Source organism: Elephas maximus, chromosome 2, assembly GCF_024166365.1.
Source record: "Elephas maximus indicus isolate mEleMax1 chromosome 2, mEleMax1 primary haplotype, whole genome shotgun sequence".
In the NCBI taxonomy this organism is placed as follows: domain Eukaryota; kingdom Metazoa; phylum Chordata; class Mammalia; order Proboscidea; family Elephantidae; genus Elephas; species Elephas maximus.
Genome location: NC_064820.1, coordinates 213,183,470 through 213,206,938, shown reverse-complemented (window position 1 = coordinate 213,206,938; position 23,469 = coordinate 213,183,470). Strand labels below are relative to the sequence as shown.

Below are 23,469 nucleotides of genomic sequence, written 5' to 3'. Positions count from 1 at the left end.
AAGCTGGTGGCAGCACACCACTGGCCCTACCCCCAGAGTTTCTGCTTCAATAGGCCTGGAGTTGGGCCCAAGAATTTGCGTTTTTAACAAGTTCCCAGGTAATGCGACCCTGACTGCACGTCAGAACCAAATGGAGAGCTTTTAATAATTGTTGATATCTGAGTCCCTGCCCTGGACCAGTTAAGTTCAGAATGCTTGGAGTGGACCCCAGCATCAGCGTTCTTTAACTGTTCCCCAGGTGAATCTGATGGGAAGCATATTTGAGAATCACTTGTCTTTCTTATTATCAGGGCCAACTCTGTAAAGAACATGGCCAAGTTTTTAGAACCGCCTGCTTCTTTAGGAGGCACAATGGAAGGCTTTCAGGGAAGAGTAGGGGTGCCATTTCTGGGATAATGAGTTTGGTTTTGTTCTGTGTACTCAGACTTTTGGGAGCCGGAACCTGAAGCATGTGGGCATCATCCTGCAGAGGGGTGCACTCATCCTGCTCCTCTCCTGCTTCCCCTGCTGGGCGCTCTTCCTCAACACCGAGCTGATGCTCCTGCTCTTCCGGCAGGACCCGGCTGTGTCCAGGTACGATGGGACACACCATGGCTGGATTGGGTGTGCAGCCAGTCCAAATTCAGCCTCCAGGAATTACAAAGGCCAGGGACAAGGCCACACCTCCAGGCAAGGTTAAGCTTTCTTCAACTGATTTCTACCTGGCCCTAGAGGTGCAGTGGTTAAGAGTTCGGCTGCTAACCAAAAGGTCAGCAGTTCTAATCCACCGGCCATTCCTTGGAAACCCTATGGGGAAGTTCTACTCTATCCTGTAGGATCACTATGAGTCAGAATCGACTGGACAGCAATGAGTTTGGTTTTTTATTTTAATGCTTTTCACACTTGGCACCTAAAATCTGGAATCATCTGCTCTTGGATGACTTATAGGATAAATAGTTTTGATTGAAGTTAGATTTTCAAGCATCCTCCATGTGGGATGGTAGTTTGTGGGTTTTGTTCATAGTTTAGTGCTGCTGGACCTGGTTGATACTAAAATCATCTTGGGTGCTTTTAAAAACCATCCATGCCTGTTCTCTACTTCTCCTTACCCCATATTCTGATTTAATTGGCTTGGGGTGAGTCCTGGGCATCAATATCTTTCAAAGCTCCCCAGATAATGCTAATGTACAGTCAAGTTTGAGACCCATTGAATTAAAGTGATAAAGACCTTTCCAAAGTTCTTGTCTTAGACTCATGGCTCTAAACCCAGGAGACATTTGGCAGTGTCTGGAGACATTTCTGGTTGTCACAACTGGTAGGAGGATGCTACAGGCAGAAACCAGGGATGTTGCCAAACACACCACAGTACACAGGACAGCCCCTCACAACAAAGAATTATCCAGCCATAATGCTGAGTTTGGAGTTCCTGAGTGGTGAAAATTGTTAGTGTACTCAGCTGCTAACCAAAAAGTTGAAGGTTTGAGTCTACCCAGAGGCACCTCGGAAGAAAAGCCTGGTAATCTACTTCTGAAAAATCAGCCACTGAAAACCCTATAGAACAAAGGAGAAAGAAGGAAACCCAAGAATCAGAGAAGGAACTGGACTGTAGGACTAATTGTTTACATGAACCACTGCCTCCTCCAACTTGAGACCAGAAGAAATAGATGGTACCTGGCTACCACTACTGAATACTCTGATCAAGAACACAATAGATGAATCCTGATAAAAAAGGGAGAAAAATGGAATAGAACTTCAAATTCTTAAAGAATCTAGACTTACCGAACTTATTGAGGCTAGAGGAGTCCCTGAGACTATGGCCCTGAGCTGATCTTCAAACCTTGAATTGAAAATATCCCCTGAAGTCACCTTTAAACTAAGTAACAGTTTAGCCCAAAGAGTAATGATTGTCACCTTTGAGTATTGTATTTGTTTAAAAAAAAAAAAAATTATATAAGACCAAAAGGTCAACAGGTATTTTAAAGCATAGATGGGAAGATTGGGGCCAAGGAGATTAAGTAAATGGAAGTGAAACAACTAGAAGAGAAGTAACAAGAATATTGACAAAATGTGAAGTATTTAGCCAATGTCACTGATCATCATGTCTAGAAATTATAAAATGGGAGCAGGTTTTGCTGTGTATATTGTCACCAAAAATAAAATTTAAAAAAGAAAGAAAATGATAAAAGTAATGTTGGAATGATTTTGATGGAAGGTATGGAAACCCCTATACCAAGAATTACAAGACATTACATAGAGAAGTTAAAGAAAATCTAAGTAAATGAAGAAACATACTGTACGTACACAAAAGAAAACCCTGTGGAGCACAGTTCTACTCTGACACACATGGAGTTGCCATGAGTCAGAATCTACTCCGTAGCACCAGTAATACTGAGGCTGAAAAAACCTGTCAACCTGTTGACTTTAAAGAACCAGGAGAGGTAATCTGGATTATAAAATGACAAGTTCTATGCGTAAGTTTTCACTTTTGCTCTAGCAATTTAAGCCCATCGGTTTAGAAAGAGCCAAGAATGCAAAAGGCAGTTTAGTTTGCCTTCATCACTTTTTTCCTTTTCATTATATAGGCTTACCCAGACCTATGTCATGATCTTCATTCCAGCTCTTCCTGTAAGTTTTCAAGTGTTAAGAGGTTCCCTTATTGGGGTCCCTTGGTAAAAGGTAGCTGAGAGATCCAGAACTCAGTCTTAACTGATTCTCACGTGTGCTGTTGGTTCCTTCGAGGAATTGTGGCTTTAATTATGCCCATTAAGGACACAAACATTTGTCCCTTGAAGAAATACCAGGGTTAAGGTGACTCTAGAGGCCACTGTCCTGTGTCCTATAGCTGGAGGGATCTCAGGGCTCACCCCTGGAGAAGGCTTCAGACTTGTTTTTTCCTTTTTAATATAGAGGCATGTTCTTACTCATCTCTGAACCCCTGGGGCATCCCTTTGAGCCTTTACACTTTCACTTGCTGAGCGTGTGTTGCTGTCTTATGCAATAGTGTGCCCATAATGAAGGATCCGACCTAAATTTTATCCAGTTGGACAGTTTGGCCATCTGTCCTCATAATTGGCATTGTGTTTTCTTTAATTTATTCTGAAACCCTTTTAATTTGGTATTCTTAAAAAATCTCACTAAATAGAACTATGGTGTAGCCTACATTGGAAGCACCCAACTAGAGTTTGCCCAAGGGCCTCCATTATGCCACACTGCCTCCAGAAGAGTCTTTACTATGCACCCAAGGAAATCACACTTCTTTTTGCCAGACACCTACATTTTTCCAGGGTTGCATGGGTAACATTTGTGTGATAGAAGACATATGAAATACCTTGGTCATAAACACCCCTCCCCCTCCCATCCTTAGATGGCTGCCTCCGTGGCTCCAGTCCTCAGTTTTGGTGTAGATGGGCTGTGGCTCCCGGCGTGGCCTGGTCTCACTACCATGTGGCAAGGCTAAAATGTTAACATTTGTCTCCCTTTTTCTCTTATAGGCGACCTTTCTTTATACATTACAAGTAAAATATTTGCTCAACCAGGTAATGATTACTGCCCTTTTTCTTTGGGAAGCTAATGGGAATTTGCAGCTTTCTGTGGTTAGGGACCCTAAGGATACCAGGGACAGGGGAGGCTGCGATGGAGAGAGCCTGCCTGCTGGGAGCCGTGGGAATGAATACATGTTTCTGTGTTGTGTGTGCAGGACTTTGGTGTTGAGAAGTTTGTTGAGTGATATCAGGGAAAGGACACAATATTTTTGGCTCTGGAAAATTCCTATCCAGTTCCCATTGGAAATATTGTCACTGGCAGGTAGGATTAGAGCCATAGTGCTCTTTGGCTCGGTGTTCTAACCCAGCTGCCTGGAAGTGGGTTCATGTCTGTCTGCTCCTCAGAGAGAGTAGTACCTTGGGCCTGTCTCTCAGGCTCCAGGGTATGAAGGTCCTGTCTAAAAGGTTCCACTTTTCTCAGGGGGGGATATGAAAGCATAAATCGAAGGACACCTCAGGTCAGTCAGAACTCTGCATATATAACAGCACTGGCTAGAGGTCCTGGGACAGTTGCCCTGACTTATTAAAAAAAAAAAAATAAATAAATAGGTGTGGATTTATGGTGCCAGCATATGTGGGACTGCTGACTTCCTTCCAGATAAATCCAGGTAAGTGGGGATACTGGGCAATGGATCATGGCCACATAGGCGGAATTTCCCCTACATATGTAACAGGGGGCAGGAGGGAGGGGAGAAAGAATGGAGGAATTTTTCCATCTATTTTATGGCTTTTAGAAAGGAAGATATTACTCTATTAACAAAACAAGAATATTTCAGAGCTTTATTGGTTAGTATTAGAATTTTATACTTGAAATCTCTGTAGCATGGAGAGAAGGAAATCAGTATTTCTGAAAGAACACAGCCCAGAGCTCAGAAATACCTTAGTCCACTCTAGTGCCTTCTTCCTGGTTGTCAGTCTCTCACCAAATGCGCCAGCCCAAGTTTTAACATAACCGATTGGGAATGTGGATGTGAAAACCCCTCTCTAATATCCTGAGGCAGAGAGAAAGAGCTAGAAGTAGGTGCCATGAGCTGAGAGGGGTCAGGGAGGTTTGAACTGGGTTATGGCAGACATGTAGAGTCTTCAAGGTAGAGAAGGCAAGGAAGGGCACCCCAGAGAGAGGGGACCCATTCACAAGTATGCAAAATACTGGGTGTGTCCAAGATAATGCAGAGTCTTAACTAGTTTACTGAAGTGGGTGGAGGGATACAGTGGATGACAGAATTGGCGGGGTAGGCTGGCCCAGGGTCAGTTTGTACAAAGCTTGGGTTCTCTGCTGAGGATTTTATTTTTTAGGAACCAAATTAATTGGCAGGGGAAAAAATGAGAGTAATGGATACGTTGTTGTCATGCGCCGTCAAGACGATTTTTGACTCATCGCAACCCATGTGTCAGAGTAGAGCTGCCCCACAGGGTTTTCTAGGCTATAATCTGTATGGGAGCAGTTCCCCAGCTCTTTCTCCCACAGAGCTGCTGGGTGGGTTCAAAGCACCATCCTTTCAGTTAGCAGCTAGTGCTGAACTGTTGTACCAGGGCTGCTGGTCCAGACCAGATGATGAAGATCTATGATGAAAAAGAACACCCCAGGGAAGCAGAAGGAGACCTGGCAGATGGATGCTGTAGACTTAAGTGGCTGGTTGGCAGTAGGGACCATGGGAGAAGCAGCAGCTGCACTTTAATCCAAAGTTTCCACCTTGGGGGCCCAGCCTAGGAAGACCATCCATGGAGACAAGAGAGAAGCACCTGGTTTCTTGGAAAAAGTTATTAACTGTGGTGTGGTCATGTTCCCTTGAGGTGGTAGACCTGCTGCATGCAGAGTGAGGCAGGCAGTTAGAAATTTACATCCTCACCGTGGAGGGAGTATTTGAAACTGGGAGTGGCTATATTACCCTTGGAGAAGGTATAGGGTGGAAACAGAACCAGACAAAACCGGGGGGAGTACTTGCACTTTTAGGGTGGGGGGTTGTCTTAGTTTCTTAGTGCTGCTGCAACAGAAATACCACAAGTGGGTGGCCTTAAAGCACATACATTTATTTCCTCACAGTTTAAGAGGCTTGAAGCCTCAGTTGAGGGCACTGTAATAGGGAAAGGCCCTCTCTCTGTGGGCTCTGGGGGAAGATCGTTGTCTCAGCATCTGTAGCCCTGGTGTTCCTCGGTTCCTTGAAGGTCTCCACGTGGCATCTGACTTCTCCATTTGTGCTTGCTCCTGGGTCTAATCTGCTCTTTTTGTAACTCAGAAGTGATTAGGTTTAGGACATGCCCTACAATGGTATGGCCTCATTAACATAACAAAGAAAACCCTATTCCCAAATGGGATTACATCCACAGGTTAGGATTCCAATACATATTTTTTTTTGGTGGGGAGGGGGAGGATGGAACGCAATTCAATCTATAACAGAGACTTTGGAAGAGAAGGGGACTAGGTTGGGCCTCTTCTTATCTTGCTTCAAGGGAAGATTTCTTCCTGCTTGTTTCCAGTGTCCATTTGTATGCCCGTGACTCCCACATTTATATCTCCAGCCTCCAGTCTTTCCAGCTGGCTGCAGGAGGCACACAGATGTTACGCACTTGACCTCCTCCCCTTTCCCACAAATCTGCTCTTCTGCTCTCCTGCACTTCATCTCAATGAGTGGTATTGACCCCTTTCTCTCCTGGTAGACTACCCTTGATACAGTCCCATCATCCATGACCCTATCTTTTCCTTCACTCCCCCATCTGATCAGCCACCTGGTCCTCTAGGTTCTGCCTGCTCCTTGCCATCCTTCATGCTGCTGCCTCAATTAATTTCTTAACATTTGCCGCTGTATTCTTTCCGTAGGGTAATGTGGTTCAGTGGTAGAATTCTTGCCTTCCACATGGGGACCGGGGTTTAATTCCTGGCTAATACACCTCAAATACAGCCACTGCCCATCTGTCAGTGGAACAGGTTTCAGCAGAGCTTCCAGACTAAGAAAGAGTAGGAAGAAAGGCCTGGCAACAGAAGTCCAAAAATCAACCAGTGAAAAGCCTATGAATCACAATAGTCTGATGCTGTTGTTCATGGGGTTGCCATGAGTTGGGGGTGGACTCTATGGCAGCTAACAACAATAACAACATTCTTTCAGTAGGATTTTAACTGATCTCGCTGCTGCCAGTCTTTTTCCTAAGCCGGTCCGAAACTATGATGCTTTTTTACTATCATCCTGAGATGTAAATCTGATCACCTAAGCCCCTTGCTAAAAATGCATCAGCATCCCCAGATCAATAAGTAGTGATCAGCCGAGATCCTTGTCCCAGTCCCATTAGCCTTCCACTACCAGTGACAAACCTGCTGTCCAGCGGAAAGTCAGGTTTATCGACCCATCACACTGAGGGAGACCTAACACCAGAGGAACCACGGGACATCTCAAAGGACACCACACAAAGGAAATAGATCAAGTTATTATAAGGTTGTGAAGAAAGGTAGAACATAGATGAAATTTAAACAAAGTTTTTTGATGGGCTCGAAGCAAAACAGGGCTGAGAATCAAGTGTCGACATCAGATCTAGACTGCAAAGTGGACCCGCTTCTGTTTCCTTGGACACTTCAAAGTTAAGGTGAACGCAGAGTGTAGACAGATGTAGACCGTTGCCTCCAGAAGCCTTGTGACACTCTGCACCTGGGTTGGAAATTGAGGGTGATTTCTGTGTTAAAGTGACTTCGATCCTCCAGGCAAGAGGATGCTTATTTCTTACTCATATAACTTCAAACAGCAAAATGCTTATCGTTTAGATGTTAGAGAACAGCGTTTCTCAGGGAGTAAGAAAGCGGTAGTCATTCAAAGAAGGGGTTGAGATGACACTTGCAGCGTGAGGTGGGGAGATGCTGCCTGTCAACTTCGCATTCGGCTTTATCTGTGTCTGCTGTTGCAGCCTGATGAGTAGCAGGCAGATTGTTACTTTCTTAGACTGATGTCATTTTACTTTCTCACCCTGAAAAAGTCTTAATTTGAGGTACAAAGTAGACTTGACTTTTCTCCTGTCCCTGTACTTCTGAGGAGCGTCAGATATGGAGTAGTTGTTCCACACTCCAGGGGGCAGTGGTGGTTCAGTTGTAGAATTCTCACCTGCTTTTTGGGAGGCCAGGGTTTGACTCCTGGCCAGTGCACCCCACCTGTAGCCACCATCCATCTGTCAGTGGAGGCTTTGGTGTTGCTATGATGCCGAATGGTTTCAGCACAGTTTCCAGACTAAGATGGACTAGGGAAGAAAGGCCTGGTGATCACAAAGGTCTGCGGCTCTGGTAAGTTGAGGTCTGACTTTCCAGCAGCTAACAACAATATTCCACACTCCAGAAAGAAACTCTAGTTTCTTAAGATGGTTTTTGGTAAATTTTCTGAACTTCAATATTGGTCAAGAAAGTGTCATATTTTCACCCACTGTCCAATGCCAAAATGACTTGTTTATACCGTTTAACCCCTGCCAGTCCTTGCACACTTACAGACAAGTCACCTGTCTTATTACTCCTCCGATGCTTTCTCCTTATCTGCCCATTTCTCTCTGTGGCCAGAACTACAAACTCGTGCCTCAAAGAGAGAAGAGAGGGGAGGGCGGGAGGGTAGAAAGGTAGGAGCAGCAAGGATGTGTCATTGCAGCTAAGACATTCTGGTATGCTTGTAACCCCTGCCCAGGCAGCCCAGTTAGAACCTGTGGTGTGTTAGGAGAGCAGAAAACAGCTGTTGTGTTCTCTGGATCTAAAGCACGGTGTGGTCTTCTCAACTTGTTTCAGGGAATCATACTGCCCCAGATCATAACTGGAGTTGCAGCCAACCTCATTAATGCCCTCACCAACTATCTGTTTCTCCATCAACTGAACCTCGGGGTGATGTGAGTCCAGCTGATTCTTGGGACAGGGAGAAGAATGCCTTGCATGTGGCTTTTTAAGGGGGGAGAAGAGTGGGACCTTTAGCTGGTTGGGTATCACGTATGCATGTGGTTTCCTTCTTGTCCCAATCTGGAAACACTGTCAGGGATGGAGATCAATGCTCCTCTGAGCAGAAAAAGACCTTGGAGCCTGCTGTAGGTTTCATGGCAAGGGATGAGTCATTCATCTATCTCAGTGCCGGGCGTGGTGGGGAAAGAAAGGAGGGCAGATACCTCTCTCTCACTGTTTTCATTCTTTCTAGGGGCTCTGCACTGGCAAATACTATTTCCCAGTTTATGCTGGCTCTCCTCCTCTTTCTCTGCATCTTCTGGAGAAAATTACATCAAGCTACATGGGGAGGTAAGGAATTCTTTTATCTTTGCACTTGGATATTTGTCTTGTTGAGTTCCAGCCAGGTGCCTAGACATATTGGTAAATGGACTGTGTCTGTTCTGGCTGCAGGGTGGTCCTTTGAGTGTCTCGAGGACTGGGGGTCCTTTCTCCGCCTGGCCATCCCCAGCATGCTCATGCTCTGCATTGAATGGTGGGCCTATGAGATCGGGAGCTTCCTGAGCGGTCAGTGTGAGGACAGATGATGAAGACTGTTGGAAATGTGGGGCCCCGTCTAAGAGCAAAGGTCCCTCAGTGGCGCAAATGGTTTACGCACTTGGCTACTAACTGAAAGGTTGGCGGTATGAATCCACCCAGTGGTGCCATGGAAGGAAGGCCTGGCGATCTGCTTCTGAAAGATCACAGCCGTTGAAAACACCGTGGAGCACAGTTCTACTCTGATACATGGGATTGCCATGAGTCAGAATGGACCCAGTAGCAATGGGCTTGGTGTTTTGGTTGATCTAAGAGCAAGGAGTTGCTTGTCTCTCACCAGGTATCATTGGCATGGTGGAGCTGGGAGCACAGTCTGTTGTGTATGAACTGGCCATCGTTGTATATATGGTGAGTGTCTGAGAGCTGATTATGTGAGGGAATCCAAATGTCTTCCTCACCTAGTGTTCTAAAGAAGTTTGAGAATCAGCATAGGTGTTCATAGCATTAAATGAAACAACGCAAAGGGAAAACTTCATCCCAGAGCCTGGGGGGATGCTTTTGGTATAGTTGAAGAGGAGTTTGGGCAAAACCCCAAATGACCTGATCACTGCTAGTTCCCCTCTCCTAACATAGTTAAAATTTGAAAGATTTGATCTTACTTGCACATTTCCCCCCAAAACAAGAATCTTTTCCAGTTGTCACACACAAATGTCTTGAGGGGCCAGGTGGGTGACATAAAGGAGTGAGAGGGCTGGGTGCATGGCAAGGCTCCCCAAGCTACCTGCACCTCCGAGTCCCTAGGTGGTGCGCTTGGGTTAATGTGCTCGGCTGCTGACTGAAAGGTTGGAGGTTCGAGCCCACCCAGAGGTGCCTGAGAAAAAAATCCTGGAGATTTACTTTAAAAAAATCAGCCATTGAAAACCCGCTGGGGGTTGCCATGGGTCAGAGTCGACTTGATGACAACTGGTACTTGCGTCTTACCAAACCCAGGTCCTGTCTGGTTCTGAGGCCTTTTAAAATGCTGGGAGCCTAGCCACACACTTCAGCCTGAGACTGGTTTGCAAGCTCGGCATTACAGTGTGAGCTACTACGTTCACATAAGTATTGATAAAGTACACATAGGCATTTCCTTCATTTTTCCAGGGGGCTGTGTTATAATTGCCTACTAAATGACACGAAGGTTCCTCTGAATTTCCAGTAAGACCAAAAAAAAAAAAAAAAAAAAAAAAGTCTCTAATGACTTGGGATTTGTCAGATTTCCTGTTTTAAGAATCATTCTCTTGAGCATCTTTTTTTTTTTCCCCCCCTTCCCTGGGTAGAATTTTTTAACCTGTATTTTTCACTTAAACACTTTCTCTTTTATATTTCAGTAAATCTAGTAACTACATCTAAATCAAAATGCTTTTTGACACATAGTATTCCATTGTATATACTGTAAATTTTAAAACAATTCCCTGGGAGACACAGAAGGTCAAGCTCTCGACTACTAACAGAAAGATTAGCAGCTCGAACCCACCCAGAGACATCTCAGAAGAAAGACCTGGAGATCTGCTTCTGAAAGTTCATAGCCATGAAAACCCTATGGAGCACAATTCTACTCTGTGAAATGCCATGAGTTGGAATCTACACTGCAACTGGGTTCTGGGTTAAGTAGTTTAGGGTCTCACAGCGGATAAGTGACTGGGTCAGAATTTGAACCTAGGCAGCCTGCCCTCAGAATCCCCATTCCTGACCACATTCCTCAATGTTTTTTTAATGACCACTCCTAATCCCTCTAGCCCCCCTCACAAAAAGGTAACGTTGTTATCAGTTTGGTATGTTCATCATTTTCGGGTTCTATCTTTTAAACTCTACCTTTGATGGTCTTTCAGGACAGAAACTAGGTTGGGCTTGTGACAGTCCATCCTTCTCACCCCCAGGAGGAATGTGATTGCACGGGGCCCTCCCCAGCCACCCCACTGCAGAGGCCCAGAGAGCTGTGGAAAAGCCCAGTCCGTAATTATTGTCAGGGCCTGGGGCTCCCAGGTGGACAAAGGATATGTTGCCAGTTAGTCTTATTAGAACTTTTAGGGACCAAGTTTTACCAGTGTCTAAGTTTGCTAGTGCTACTATATAACAGATATATCACAAGTGGGTGGCTTTAAAGAATAGAAACATATTTTCTCACAGTTCTGGGGGCTGAAAGTCCAAATCAGGGTCTTGGCCATGTGGCTTCTTTCTTGCTGGTATCTCTGGGTGTTCCTTAAGTGTCCTGTCTTCCCCTGAGTGTGCATGCCTCTGTGTCCAGTCTGCTCCTTTTATAACTCAGAACTGATTAGATTTAGAACCCACCCTACTCAGACTTGATCTAATTAACATGGCAAAACAAAACAAAAAACCCCTATTTCCAAACAGGATGACATCCATAGGTATAGGGGTTAGGATTCTAACACATATTTGGGGGAGGCACAATTTAATCCATAACAACCGACAAGGTATGAAGCCTGATTTCCCTGCTTCCTCTTCTTCCGGTAAAGCAAAAGTTAGGCTCCGAGCTGAGAGCAGGGAGGCACCCGACCTACCTGCTGTGTGGTCTCACTTTCTCGGTTTCGTTGTTGTAGGCTTCCTTTTCCTTTTAGATACCTACAGGCTTCAGCGTGGCTGCCAGCGTCCGGGTTGGAAACGCACTGGGTGCTGGGAACATTGAGCAGGCAAAGAAGTCGTCTGCTGTTGCCATGCTGATCACAGGTGATCATGCTGACTTCTTCAGTTCCTCGCAACTCCGTTTCTGCATGTGGAAACCCAGTTTTCCTGAAGACCTCCTTTTTCAGTTTGCTGTTTCTTCTGCCGTTTTCCCTCCAGAGCTCTTTGCTGTCGTCTTTTGGATCCTGCTGTCAAGCAGTAAGGATATTGTGGGGTACATTTTCACTACCGACAGGTGAGTGATGAGCTTTCCACAACAAAGTACAGTGGAGATTTTCTTCAAATGTGAGATCTGTGGTAAAGAAATGGTCAAGTCTGGCAGATGCTTCCACACCGGCCTTCCCGGGTGGCGCATTTGGAGGGGTGTCTGAATCATTTGCAAAATCAGAAACTCAACCAATATTACCTGGGAAGAACTGACTAGGTAATTTTCAGTAGGAACTGATTTATAATCTAGAATGCCAAGTTAATGGCTGTTGATGGTGATTTATGCTCCTGGTAGTCAGAATGCTTGTGTGTATTATAGAAGGGAGCCCCTTTTTCGTACCGTTGATTACATTGGTATCACTGGTACCATTAATTATATTCTCAGTTAATTATTTCCTTCCCAGTGACATACATGTATGTATATAAATATATGTGTATGCACACATATGTATTGGAAGAAAGGCCTGGTGTGATCTATTTCCAAAAAATCAGCCATTGAAAACCCTATGGTATACAATTCTATTCTGGCACATAGCATAGGGTTGCGGTGAGTCAGAACTGACCTGATAACTGAGTTTTATATATATATATGTGTATATGTATATTCAAACACACATATATATACACACATATATAATTATCATCTCAAAAGCTAACATTTTACTTAAATGTGGAAACACATTCCCACAAACGACAGCCAAGAAAAAGGCAATAGAGTTTAAGAACTGGAAAATAAATGATAAAACTGTATCTGAAAACCCAAAGGAATCAACAGTAAACCTACTACACACATAAATAAAGATTATTAATTAATAGAATGTTTAAATCACCTATTACCATATAGAAATCAACAGCCTTCATATACAACTAGTAGTAAAAAATACAATGAAATATATAATGTAAATGAAAAAATCCTTTTACAATAGCAATTAAAAAACATAAGCTGGGAAAACTTGCATCACAAACAACTGGCTAATATAAGACACCTAGGAAAATCAAGAAGAAAAAGATCAGCTACCCAGAGAAGTGGTCAAAGAACATAAACAAGTATTTCATGGGAAAATAAGCATCAATGGCCCTTAAACATGTGAAAAGATGCTCAATCCTGTAATAGGAGAACAGAAATCCAAACCACAAATGAAATAGTTTTCATCTATTGAATTAGAAAAATAATCCAAAATCCCAGAGTTTAACATGCCTGTGGATAAAGCTTTGGGGAAAACAGGCATTCTCATATGTTGCCTGTGGGAGTACAAACCACACTTTCACAGTATCTGTCAAAATTACAAAGACATTCTTTGGTCCTACTTCAGGCGTTTTCTTCTATTGTGAAACCTGTACATGTAAGAAATGGAGTTTATACAGATTATTCATTGCAACTTTGTCTGTTATGGCAAAGACTGGAACCATTCCTAGCGCCCATCTACACAGGAGACTGGTTAAATAATCTGTGGTACACCCGCACAGTGGAATATCAAATGGCTGTGGAAAAGAATGAGACAGCTCTGTATACAGTGATACAGAAAGATTTTCCGAATGTATTTTTAGGTGGAAGAAGTGCAGACATCACATAGAGAATGCCATTCAATTAAATCATAAAGTAGAGAAGGGGAAAATAAGAATATAATTTTCATTTGCTTATACTTTCATAAACACTGGACAAATTCAGAAACTACTAAGAATTGCTACCTAGGAACGAAGGTGGAAATGGGGTGGGCTGGGAAAGGAGTAAAGGTAAGACTTCTAAGGCTTTCTATATGATTTTGATTTCTTTTAAATATTTGCACATATTATAATCAACAAATAAATTTGAATAAAAGCAATGTAATTCTGTCCTTTTTCTGGTGGGGGAGATGGTTATCATGTTCAGTGCTGGATTTCTTATTTATTCATTTATTCAACAAATATCAATGTTCTGGGTTTAAGTGTGACTAAACTCATTCAGAGTCCTGGTTGGTGCAAGTGCTTAACCACAACACTACTAACCTAAAGGCTGACAGTTCAAACTCATCCAGAAGCACCTTGCTTCTGAAGGGTCACAGCCTTAAAAACCCTATGGAGCACAGTTCCGCTCTGCTACACATGGGGTTGCCATGAGTCAGAATCAACTGAATGGCAGCTAGTTCTGTTCAGCTTTTGGAAACTCACTGAAGGGAATTATGAATTTCTTGCCTCCCCTGATCAGTTGGCAGTATTTTTCTAGTCTCCTACAAGTGATCTCTATGTTGTTGTTAGGTGCTGTTAAGTCAGTTCTGACTCATAGTGACCCTGTGTGCAACAGAACGAAACGCTGCCCAGTCCTGCACCATCCGTCAGTCTATCTTGTTGAAAGTCTTCTACCTTACCAAGCATGCTGTCCTTATCCAGGGAATGGTCCCTCCTGATGACATGTCCAAAATACGTGAGACAAGTATCGCCATCCTCACTTCCAAGGAGCGTTCTGGCTGTACTTCTTCCAAGACAGACTTGTTTGTTCTTCTGGCAGCCTGTGGTATATTCGGTGTTTTTTGACAACACCGTAGTTCAAATGTGTCAATTCTTCTTCTGTCTTCCTTATTCATTGTCCAACTTTCATATGTGTGTGAGGCGATTAAAAACATCACAGCTTGGGTCAGGCACATCTAAGTCCTCAAAGTGGACTTTGCTTTTCAACACTTTAAAGAGGTCTTTTGCAACAGATTTGTCCAGTGCAATACATCATCTGATTTCTTGACTGCTGCCTCCATGGGTGTTGATTGTGGATCCAAGTAAAATTAAATCATTAACAGCTTACATATTTTCTCCATTTATTATGATGTTGCTTATTGGTCCAGTTGTGAGGATTTTTTGTTCCTTTATGTTGAGGTATAACCCATATTGAAGGCTGTGGTCTTTGATCTCCATCAGTAAGTGCTTCTAGTCCTCTTCACTTTCTGTAGGCAAGGTTGTGCCATCTGCATGTTGCAGGTTGTTAATGAGTCTTCCTCCAATCCTGATGTCACCTTCTTTTTTTATATAGTCCACCTTCTTGGATTATTTACTCAGTATACAGATTGAATAAGTATGATGAAAGGACACAGCCCTGATGCACACCTTTTCTGATTTTAAACCACGCAGTATCCTTTTGTCCTGTTTGAACGACTGCGCCTAGGTCTATATACAGGTTCCACGTGAGCACAATTAAGTGTTCTGGAATTCCCATTCTTCGCACTGTTATCCATAATTTGTTACGATCCACACAGTCAAATGCCTTTGCATAGTCAATAAAACACTGGTAAAAATCCTTCCGGTATTCTCTGCTTTCAGCCAGGATCCATCTGACATCAGCAATGATATCCTTGGTTCCACATCCTCTTCTGAAACCAGCCTGAATTTCTGGCAGTTCCCTGTCTATATACTGCTGCAGCCACTTTTGAATGATCTTCAGCAAAATTTTGTGTGTGATAGTAATGATGGTGTTCGATAATTTCCACATTCTGTTGGATCATCTTTCTTTGGAGTGGGCATAAATATGGATCTCTTCCACTCAGTTGGTCAGGTTCCTGTCTTCCAAATTTCTTAGCATAGATGAGTGAGCACCTCCAGCACTACATCTGTTTGTTGAAATATCTCAGTTGGTATTCTGTCAATCCCTGGAGCCTTGTTTTTCGCCAATGCCTTCAGTGCAGCCTGGACTTGAACCATTGGTTCTTGATCATATGCTACCTCCTGGAATGGTTGAACATCTACCAATTCTTTTTGGTACAGTGACTCTGTGTATTCCTTCCATCTTCTTTTGATGTTTCCCGCATAAAAATATTGTTGAATATTTTGCCCACAGAAGCCTTCATATTTGTAACTCAAGGCTTGAAACTGTTTTTCAGTTCTTTCAGCTTGAGAATGCCGAGCATATTCTTCCCTTTTTGTTTTTTCACTCCAGGTCTTTGCACATGTCATCGTAATACTTTTCTCAAGCCACCCTTTGAAACCTTTTGTTCAGCTCTTTTACTTCATCATTTCTTCTATTTGCTTTAGCTACTCTAAGTTCAAGTGTTAAAGTCTCTCCTGTCATCTGTTTTGGTCTTTTCTTCCTTTCCTGTCTTTCAAATGGCCTTTTGCTTTCTTCATGTATGATGTCCTTAATGTCGTTCCACAACTTGTTATGTGTTCGGTTATTAGTGTTCAGTGTGTCAAATCTATTCTTGAGATGATCTCCAAATTCGGGTGAGATATATTCAAGGTCTTATTTTGGTTCTCGTAGACTTGTTTTCTTGGCATAGACGAGTGAGCACCTCCAGCGCTGCATCTGTTTGTTGAAACATCTCAGTTGATATTCCATCAATTCCTGGAGCCTTGTTTTTCACCAATGCCTTCAGAGCAGCTTGGACTTCTTCCTTCAGTACCATTGGTTCCTGATCATATGCCACCTCTTGGAACGGTTGAATATTGACTAATTCTTTTTGGTATAATGGCTCTGTGTATTCCTTCCATCTTCTTTTGATGCTTCCTGCGTCGTTTAATATTTTCCCCATGGAATCCTTCAGTATTGCAACTCGAGGCTTGAATTTTTTCTTCAGTTCATTCAGCTTGAGAAACTCCGAGCGTGTTCTTCCCTTTTGGTTTTCCATCTCCAGCTCTTTGCACATGTCATTATAATACTTCACTTTGTCTTCTTGAGCCACCCTTTGAAATCTTCTGTTCAGTTCTTTTACTTCATCAGTTCTTCCTTTTGCTTTAGCTGCTTGACGCTCAAGAGCAAGTTTCAGAGTCTCCTCTGACATCCATCTTGGTCTTTTCTTTCTTTCCTGTCTTTTCAGTGACCTCTTGCTTTCTTCATGGATGATGTCCTTGATGTCATTCCACAACTCGTCTGGTCTTTGGCCACTAGTGTTCAATGTGTCAAATCTATTCTTGAGATGGTCTCTAAATTCAGGTGGGATATACTCAAGGTCATATTTTGGCTCTCGTGGACTTGCTCTAATTTTCTTCAGTTTCAGCTTGAACTTGCATATGAGCAGTTGATGGTCTGTTCCACAACTGGCCTTGTTCTGACTGACGATATCGAGCTTTTCCATCGTCTCTTTCCACAGATGTAGTCAATTTGATTTCTGTGTGTTCCATCTGGCAAGGTCCATGTGTATAGTTGCTGTTTATGTTGGTGAAAGAAGGTATTTGCAATGATGAAGTCGTTGGTCTTGCAAAATTCTATCATTCGATCTCCGGCATTGTTTGACAAGAAATATGGACGACAACTTCCTGGCCAACTGGCTGGAAGAGATCCATATTTATGCCTATTCCCAAGAGAGGTGACCCAACCAAATGTGGAAATTATAGAACAATATCATTAATATCATACGCAAGCAAAATTTTGCTGACGATCATTCAAAAATAGCTGCAGCAGTATATCCACAGGGAACTGCCAGAAATTCAGGCTGGTTTCAGAAGAGGATGTGGACTCAGGAATATCACTGCTGATGTCAGATGGATCCTGGCTGAATGCAGAGGATACCAGAAGGATGTTTAAAAAACCTGTGTTTTATTGACTATGCAAAGGCATTTGACTGTATGGATCATAACAAACTATGGATAACATTGCGAAGAATGGGAATTCCAGAACACTTAATTGTGCTCATGAGGAACCTTTACATAGATCAAGAGGCAGTTGTTCGGACAGAACAAGGTAATACTGATTGGTTTAAAGTCAAGAAAGGTGAGCATCAGGGTTGTATTCTTTCACCATACCTATTTAATCTGTATGCTGAACAAATAATCTGAGAAGCTGGACTATATGAAGAAGAACAGGACATCAGGATTGGAGGAAGACTCATTAACAACCTGCGTTATGCAGATGACACAACCTTGCTTGCTGAAAGTGAAGAGGACTTGAAGCACTTACTAATGAAGATCGAAGACCACAGCCTTCAGTATGGATTACACACCTCAACATAAAGAAAACAAAAATCCTCACAACTGGACCAATGAGTAACATCATGATAAACAGAGAAAAGATTGAAGTTGTCAAGGATTTCATTTTACTTGGATCCACAATCAACAGCCGTGGAAGCAGCAGTCAAGAAATCAAAAGACGCATTACATTGGGCAAATCTGCTGCAAAGGAGCTCTTCAACGTGTTGAAGAGCAAAGATGTCACCCTGAAGACTAAGGTGCACCTGACCTAAGCCATAGTATTTTCAATCGCATCATGTGCATGTGAAAGCTGGACAATGAATGAGGAAGACCGAAGAAGAGTTGATGCCTTTGAATCGTGGTGCTGGTGAAGAATATTGAATATACTATGGAGTGCCAAAAGAACGAACAAATCTGTCTTGGAAGAAGTGCAGCCAGAATGCTCCTTAGAGGCAAGGATGGCAAGACTGCATCTTACATACTTTGGACATGTTGTCAGAAGGGATCAGTCCCTGGAGAAGGACATCATGCTTGGCAGAGTACAGGGTCAGTGGAAAAGAGGAAGACCCTCAATGAGGTGGATTGACACAGTGGCTGCAACAATGAGCTCAAGCATAATAACGACTGTAAGGATGGCACAGGACCGGGCAGTGTTTCGTTCTGTTGTGCATAGGGTTGCTATGAGTCAGAGCCGACTCGACGGCACCTAACAACAGGCTTGTTTTAATTTTCTGCAGCTTCAACTTGAACTGGCATAGAGCAATTGATGATCTGTTCCACAGTCAGCCCATAGCCTTGTTCTGACTGATGATGTTGAGCCTTTCCATCATCTCTTTCCACAGATGTAATCAGTTTGATTCCTGTGTTTTCCATCTGTTGAGATACATGTGTATTGTTGCCATTTATGTTGTTGAAAAAAGGTGTCTGCAATGAATAAGCCACTGGTCTTGTAAAATTCTATCACGCAATCCCTGGTGTCATTTCTATCACTGTCCTGGATTGAATTATGTCCCCCCAAAAATGCGTGTATCAATTTGACTGGACCACGATTCCCAGTATTGTGTGGTTGTCCTCCATTTTGTGATTGTAATTTTATGTTAAAGATTGTAACACCCTTACTAAGGTTTCTTCTTATTTTGAGTCCTGCTACGTCAGCAAAGGAAGGTCCCAAAAGCTTGACTCCACCCACGACATTAAGATCAACTCTACTTTGAGGAAGGAGCTCTTCCCAGTGGCCTTTTGAGTGCCTTCCAACCTTAGGGGCTCATCTTCTGGCAGTATATCAGGCAAAGTTCCACTGCTATTCATAATGTTTTCACTGGCCAATTTTTTTCAGAAGCGAACTGCCAGGTCTTTCTTCCTAGTCTGCCTTAGTGTGGAAGATCTGCTGAAACCTGTCCACCACGGGTGACCCTGCTGGTATTTCAAATACTGGTGGCATAGCTTCCATCATCACAGCAACACACAAGCCCCCATGGTAGGACAGACATGTGGTGGTTCTTGGTGGTAGGAGGTCTGTGTGTAGACATTAAAATTCAAGACTCTGGCTTTAGGGGCTAGGCTTCATTTCCAGGAACCAAGCGTAATTCTGCAAAATACATCTATGTCCTTTATTGCTTGCTAACCTTGGTGCTATAGAGAGAACCTTAGCCCTCACTCTGCTGTGCCTTGAGAGACACATTCAGACCTGGTCTGTAGAGTCATGGTGAAAGAATGGGACTAAGGGAGCCAAACAACCAAACGACATTGAGTAAGTGGACTACATATATTTTCTAAAAGTCTTGATACATACAACGTATAGTTGGTTTCATCTACTGGCGAAAACGCAGTAGAATTGCCTCTAAATAGGATGTTGTTTGGAATGCAAGAGGCATGTCAGTTAGACACAGAAGCCAAGCCTTGCTGAGCTCTAGCAGAAGGTGGGTCTTATCCTGGCAACTGGATATTATTTCTCCTTTTCTACATGTTTGTCTCCCTGCTAATCACTGTGTGCTTTATTTTGCTAACAGGGAAATTATTGCTTTGGTGGCTCAGGTGGTTCCAATTTATGCTGCTTCCCACCTCTTTGATGCTCTTGCTGTAAGTACTATGCAGTATTCCCTTAAGCATCTTTGTGATATATGTATTTCTTCTGATTATATTAAATTTAAATTGAGAAAAGTGTCTAGGGTAGGTGGGTAATAACTGAGTATTTTTAGTATATTCAGATTATAAGAATACTGACAATCATCATAGATTTTAAGTCAGAATCCCATGGAACGATAAGGGCTCAGGAGACGGGGGTCTTTTAGAAGCATTGTTAGTGGTGGATGACTGGCCAGGTATTAGCAATGTTCACACCGATGGAATGTTATCTGCCTTACAGTGCACATGTGGTGGAATTCTGAGGGGAAGTGGGAATCAGAAGATTGGAGCCATTGTTAATGCCATTGGATATTATGTGATTGGCCTCCCTATTGGGATTTCACTGATGTTTGCAGCCAAACTGGGAGTGATAGGTAAGCAGTTGGAGCTTAGTTAATCACAGGCCCAGGAGATGACTGTAGACATTTATTTATTTTTTTGAGGAGACTTGGCTCTGGAAGTTTGCTTCTTTCTTATATTCCTTCTGTGCTGTCTTGTCAGAGACAGCAGAGAAGGGCAGGAGGTAACATCCAGACCTGGCCAGGGCCCCAGGGCCACTTGTTTGTAGCCCCCTTGCCAGTGTGTGCAATATTGCACACTGACACCCTTGAGTAGAATAAGATGGCCTTTCTAGTTATCTCCCTGTCCTGACTTAACACGTTATCACTTCAAGAGGAGGTGACAGCAGGCACTGTGGATGAAGCATTCAGAAACGCACCCTTTGTGGACCCAGTCCTGTTCCTTTAGTGACACCCCTTGTATGGTGGGACCCTGAGAGTGTGTCTGCAGGAGTGAAGCTGTTGTAAACTGACCAGCCTGGAACGTTTGGGGTGAGGAAGGGTAAGTCATGGTCAGCCTTGGTGTGATCATATAGAACTTCTGGTGGCTGTATACCTCCTACAGCAGTGTGCCCTGATGTTAGCCCAAGCAGCATGGCAGGGGGTAGATACAAGCAGAGTGTCTCTAGAACTATGATCTCGTTGTCACCCTTGTCCCATTCTGCAGCGTCCACCTCCTGCCGGCGACAACATTTTAGTAGTGTGTGTTGTGGGGCTCTCCGTAAGGGCATGGGAGTGTTGTGTGTGAACAGCACAGAAGGAAGGCACGAGGCACTTCTTCATCAGGTTATTAGATTCAAAGGAAAGAACTTAATCCTCAGCATCTGAAATCACCAGAGCTAATCTTTTGAAAAGTAGGGAAAGACATTGCTTCCGAGCTTTGGTTTCTAAAATAATTATTTGGGAAACATTGGCAGATAATAAATGATTATACCAAAACTTGAAGAGCTTATCTTTTGGGTGAACTAGAGGTTGTCTTTGGCATGGTTTGTTTTTATCCAGGAGTGCTTGGCAGGCTCAGAGATGGTAAGAAGTCATCTGACACCTAGAACAAACTTTCAGTCTCATATGTTCCATTATGTCACACATTTTTCTCAAGTTCAATAATATTTTAATGAAAAATATGGGAGTTGTTCAAGTAATGGAGTGGCCAATGTAAAGTTCACTGGGTTTGCACAATGGCGTAGAAAACGGTTTAGTTGCATTCCTGGCATTATTCATGTTTTGGATTTGCTGGTGGCATAGCTAATAGAGGAAACCCCGATGGCGTAACAGTTAAGTGCTACGGCTGCTAACCAAGAGGTCGGTAGTTCGAATCCACCAGGCACTCCTAGGAAACTCTATCGGGCAGTTCTACTCTGCCCTATAGGGCCACTATGAGTCGGAATCGATTCGATGGCAACGGGTTTTTTATAGCTAATAAATATATTAGAGGAGCCTACTTAAAAATACTGATCCTTCAGTGTTCCCAGTGGAATGTTAGTCCTTTCATTAATTTAACAAAGGCATATTTACTCTGTGCAAGGTAGAAGATTTAAGAATCACTTAAAAGAAATGATGGGGAAATCTGGGGGTGATGAGGGCTCTGTTGAGAAGACTACAGTTGATCCCTGCCACCACGTCTCAGAAGAAAGTAGAGTGCTAATTGGTTTTGAATATTGGGTCACCTCTGGCAGGGTGTGTTGCTACAGATTCTCATGAGCAACTGTACCAACTTATAATGGTCATTGTAATTTCCTGGGAGTCTTCTTCAACACTCAACGTATGGCCCCCTTGTCCCCTCTCCAGCCAACTGACATGGCTTAGGTAATTCTGATAAGCAAAGTGTTGGCAGTGGTGGTGCAGTGGTAGAATTCTCACCTTGCATGCAGGAGATCTGGGTTCAATTCCCAGCCAGTGGACCTCATGCACAGCTACCACCCATTTGTCAATGGAGGCTTGCATGTTGTTATGATGGTGAACAGGTTTCAGTGGAACATCCAGACTGACTAGGAAGAAAGGCCTGGTGATGGACTTCTGAAAATCAGCCAATAAGAACTCTGTGGATTACAATGGTCTGATCCCCATCTGACGATGGAAGTGGTGCAGGACCAGGCAGCATTAGTTCTGTCGTGCCTGGGGTTGCCATGAGCCAGAATCCATTTCTTTGGTTATGGTACTGTTTATTTGGTTATAGTATGTTCAGGGTGCCCTGGTGGTGCAGTGATTAAGTGTTTGGCTGCTAACCGAGAGGTTGATGGCCCAAACCCACCAGCTGCTCCGAGGGAGAAAGACGTGGCAGTCCGCTTCCATAAAGATCACAGCCTTGGAACCCCGTGGAGTAGCTCTACTCTGTCCTTTAGAGTTGCTATGAACTCAGTATAAACTTGATGGCAGTGGGTTTCATTTTGGTTTTGGATGGGATTTTCAGAGTTCCAGGGCTTCCCATCCTTCATTCCCACTTGGCCTCTCCTTTCCTCTTCTCTAATCATCTCTGGTGGATATCTTTGCCCCGGGATTTTCCCAGAAAAGTCTGTGCTCAAAGCAAGTAAGGCCCTGCAGGCGGTGCTGCAGGAGGAGGCATTATTAATTTATATGGCTGGTGATTACTGCGTCTTTTTTAAGCCTGTTACAGCAGTTGCTATGGAGTCGGTTCCAACTCATGGGGACCCCACTGTGTCGGAATAGAACTATACTCCATAGCCTTTTCAATGCTGATTTTTTTTTTTTGGAAGTAGGTTGCCAGAGCATTCTTCCAAAGTGCCTTTGGGTGGACTCAAACTGCCAACCTTTTGGTTAACACCACCAGGGACTCCTTTTATATGTTTATCCCCTATTTTGAGGAAAATCAGGCAGGAGAAGTTTGTTCTGACACTTTCTGTGATTGCCAAGCCTTAGGATCACAAAGGCTAAAAAATGCCTCTGAATATTTGTTACGACCTCCAGAACCACAGGCGGTGGCCTCAGGGAGCTCCAGTCCTCTCAGAGTCTTCTGGGGACCAAGCAAGAGGGTGGGTGGAAGGCTTCTGGCTCACTGTGGGCCCACCTTAGCTGTGTCAGCAGGTACTCAGCGTGGCCAACAGAAGTGAGATACAAGAAACACACTTCCCAAGGTAGCTGATTTTCCCTGAATTAACTTTTATAAAATATTTCTATTTCTAGGTCTGTGGTCAGGGATCGTTATCTGTGCAGTCTCCCAAGCTGTGTGTTTTCTAGGCTTTATTGCTCGGCTAAATTGGAAGAAAGCCTGTGAACAGGTAACTATGAGCATGACTGTTGCAGTAAAGATTTGTCTCCTAGAAAACAAACAGGATCATATTTGGCT

General features: G+C 43.5%; 1 protein-coding gene across 3 annotated transcripts in view; it reads left to right on the top strand.

The window, feature by feature from the left end:
• The window catches only part of LOC126070485 (multidrug and toxin extrusion protein 1-like), a 60,441-nt gene that overhangs the window by 17,125 nt on the left and 19,847 nt on the right, over positions 1-23,469 (top strand). For 2 of the 3 annotated variants that reach the window (XM_049874681.1, XM_049874680.1), the window contains 11 exons: positions 425-573; positions 2,562-2,604; positions 3,471-3,515; positions 8,269-8,366; positions 8,666-8,763; positions 8,866-8,979; positions 9,290-9,357; positions 11,568-11,866; positions 19,713-19,782; positions 20,069-20,201; positions 23,307-23,401. In XM_049874681.1, coding sequence (XP_049730638.1) covers positions 425-573; positions 2,562-2,604; positions 3,471-3,515; positions 8,269-8,366; positions 8,666-8,763; positions 8,866-8,979; positions 9,290-9,357; positions 11,568-11,866; positions 19,713-19,782; positions 20,069-20,201; positions 23,307-23,401 — 1,212 coding nt within the window. The remainder of the gene's footprint in view (positions 1-424; positions 574-2,561; positions 2,605-3,470; positions 3,516-8,268; positions 8,367-8,665; positions 8,764-8,865; positions 8,980-9,289; positions 9,358-11,567; positions 11,867-19,712; positions 19,783-20,068; positions 20,202-23,306; positions 23,402-23,469) is intronic. The other variant, XM_049874682.1, reaches the window with a different exon arrangement.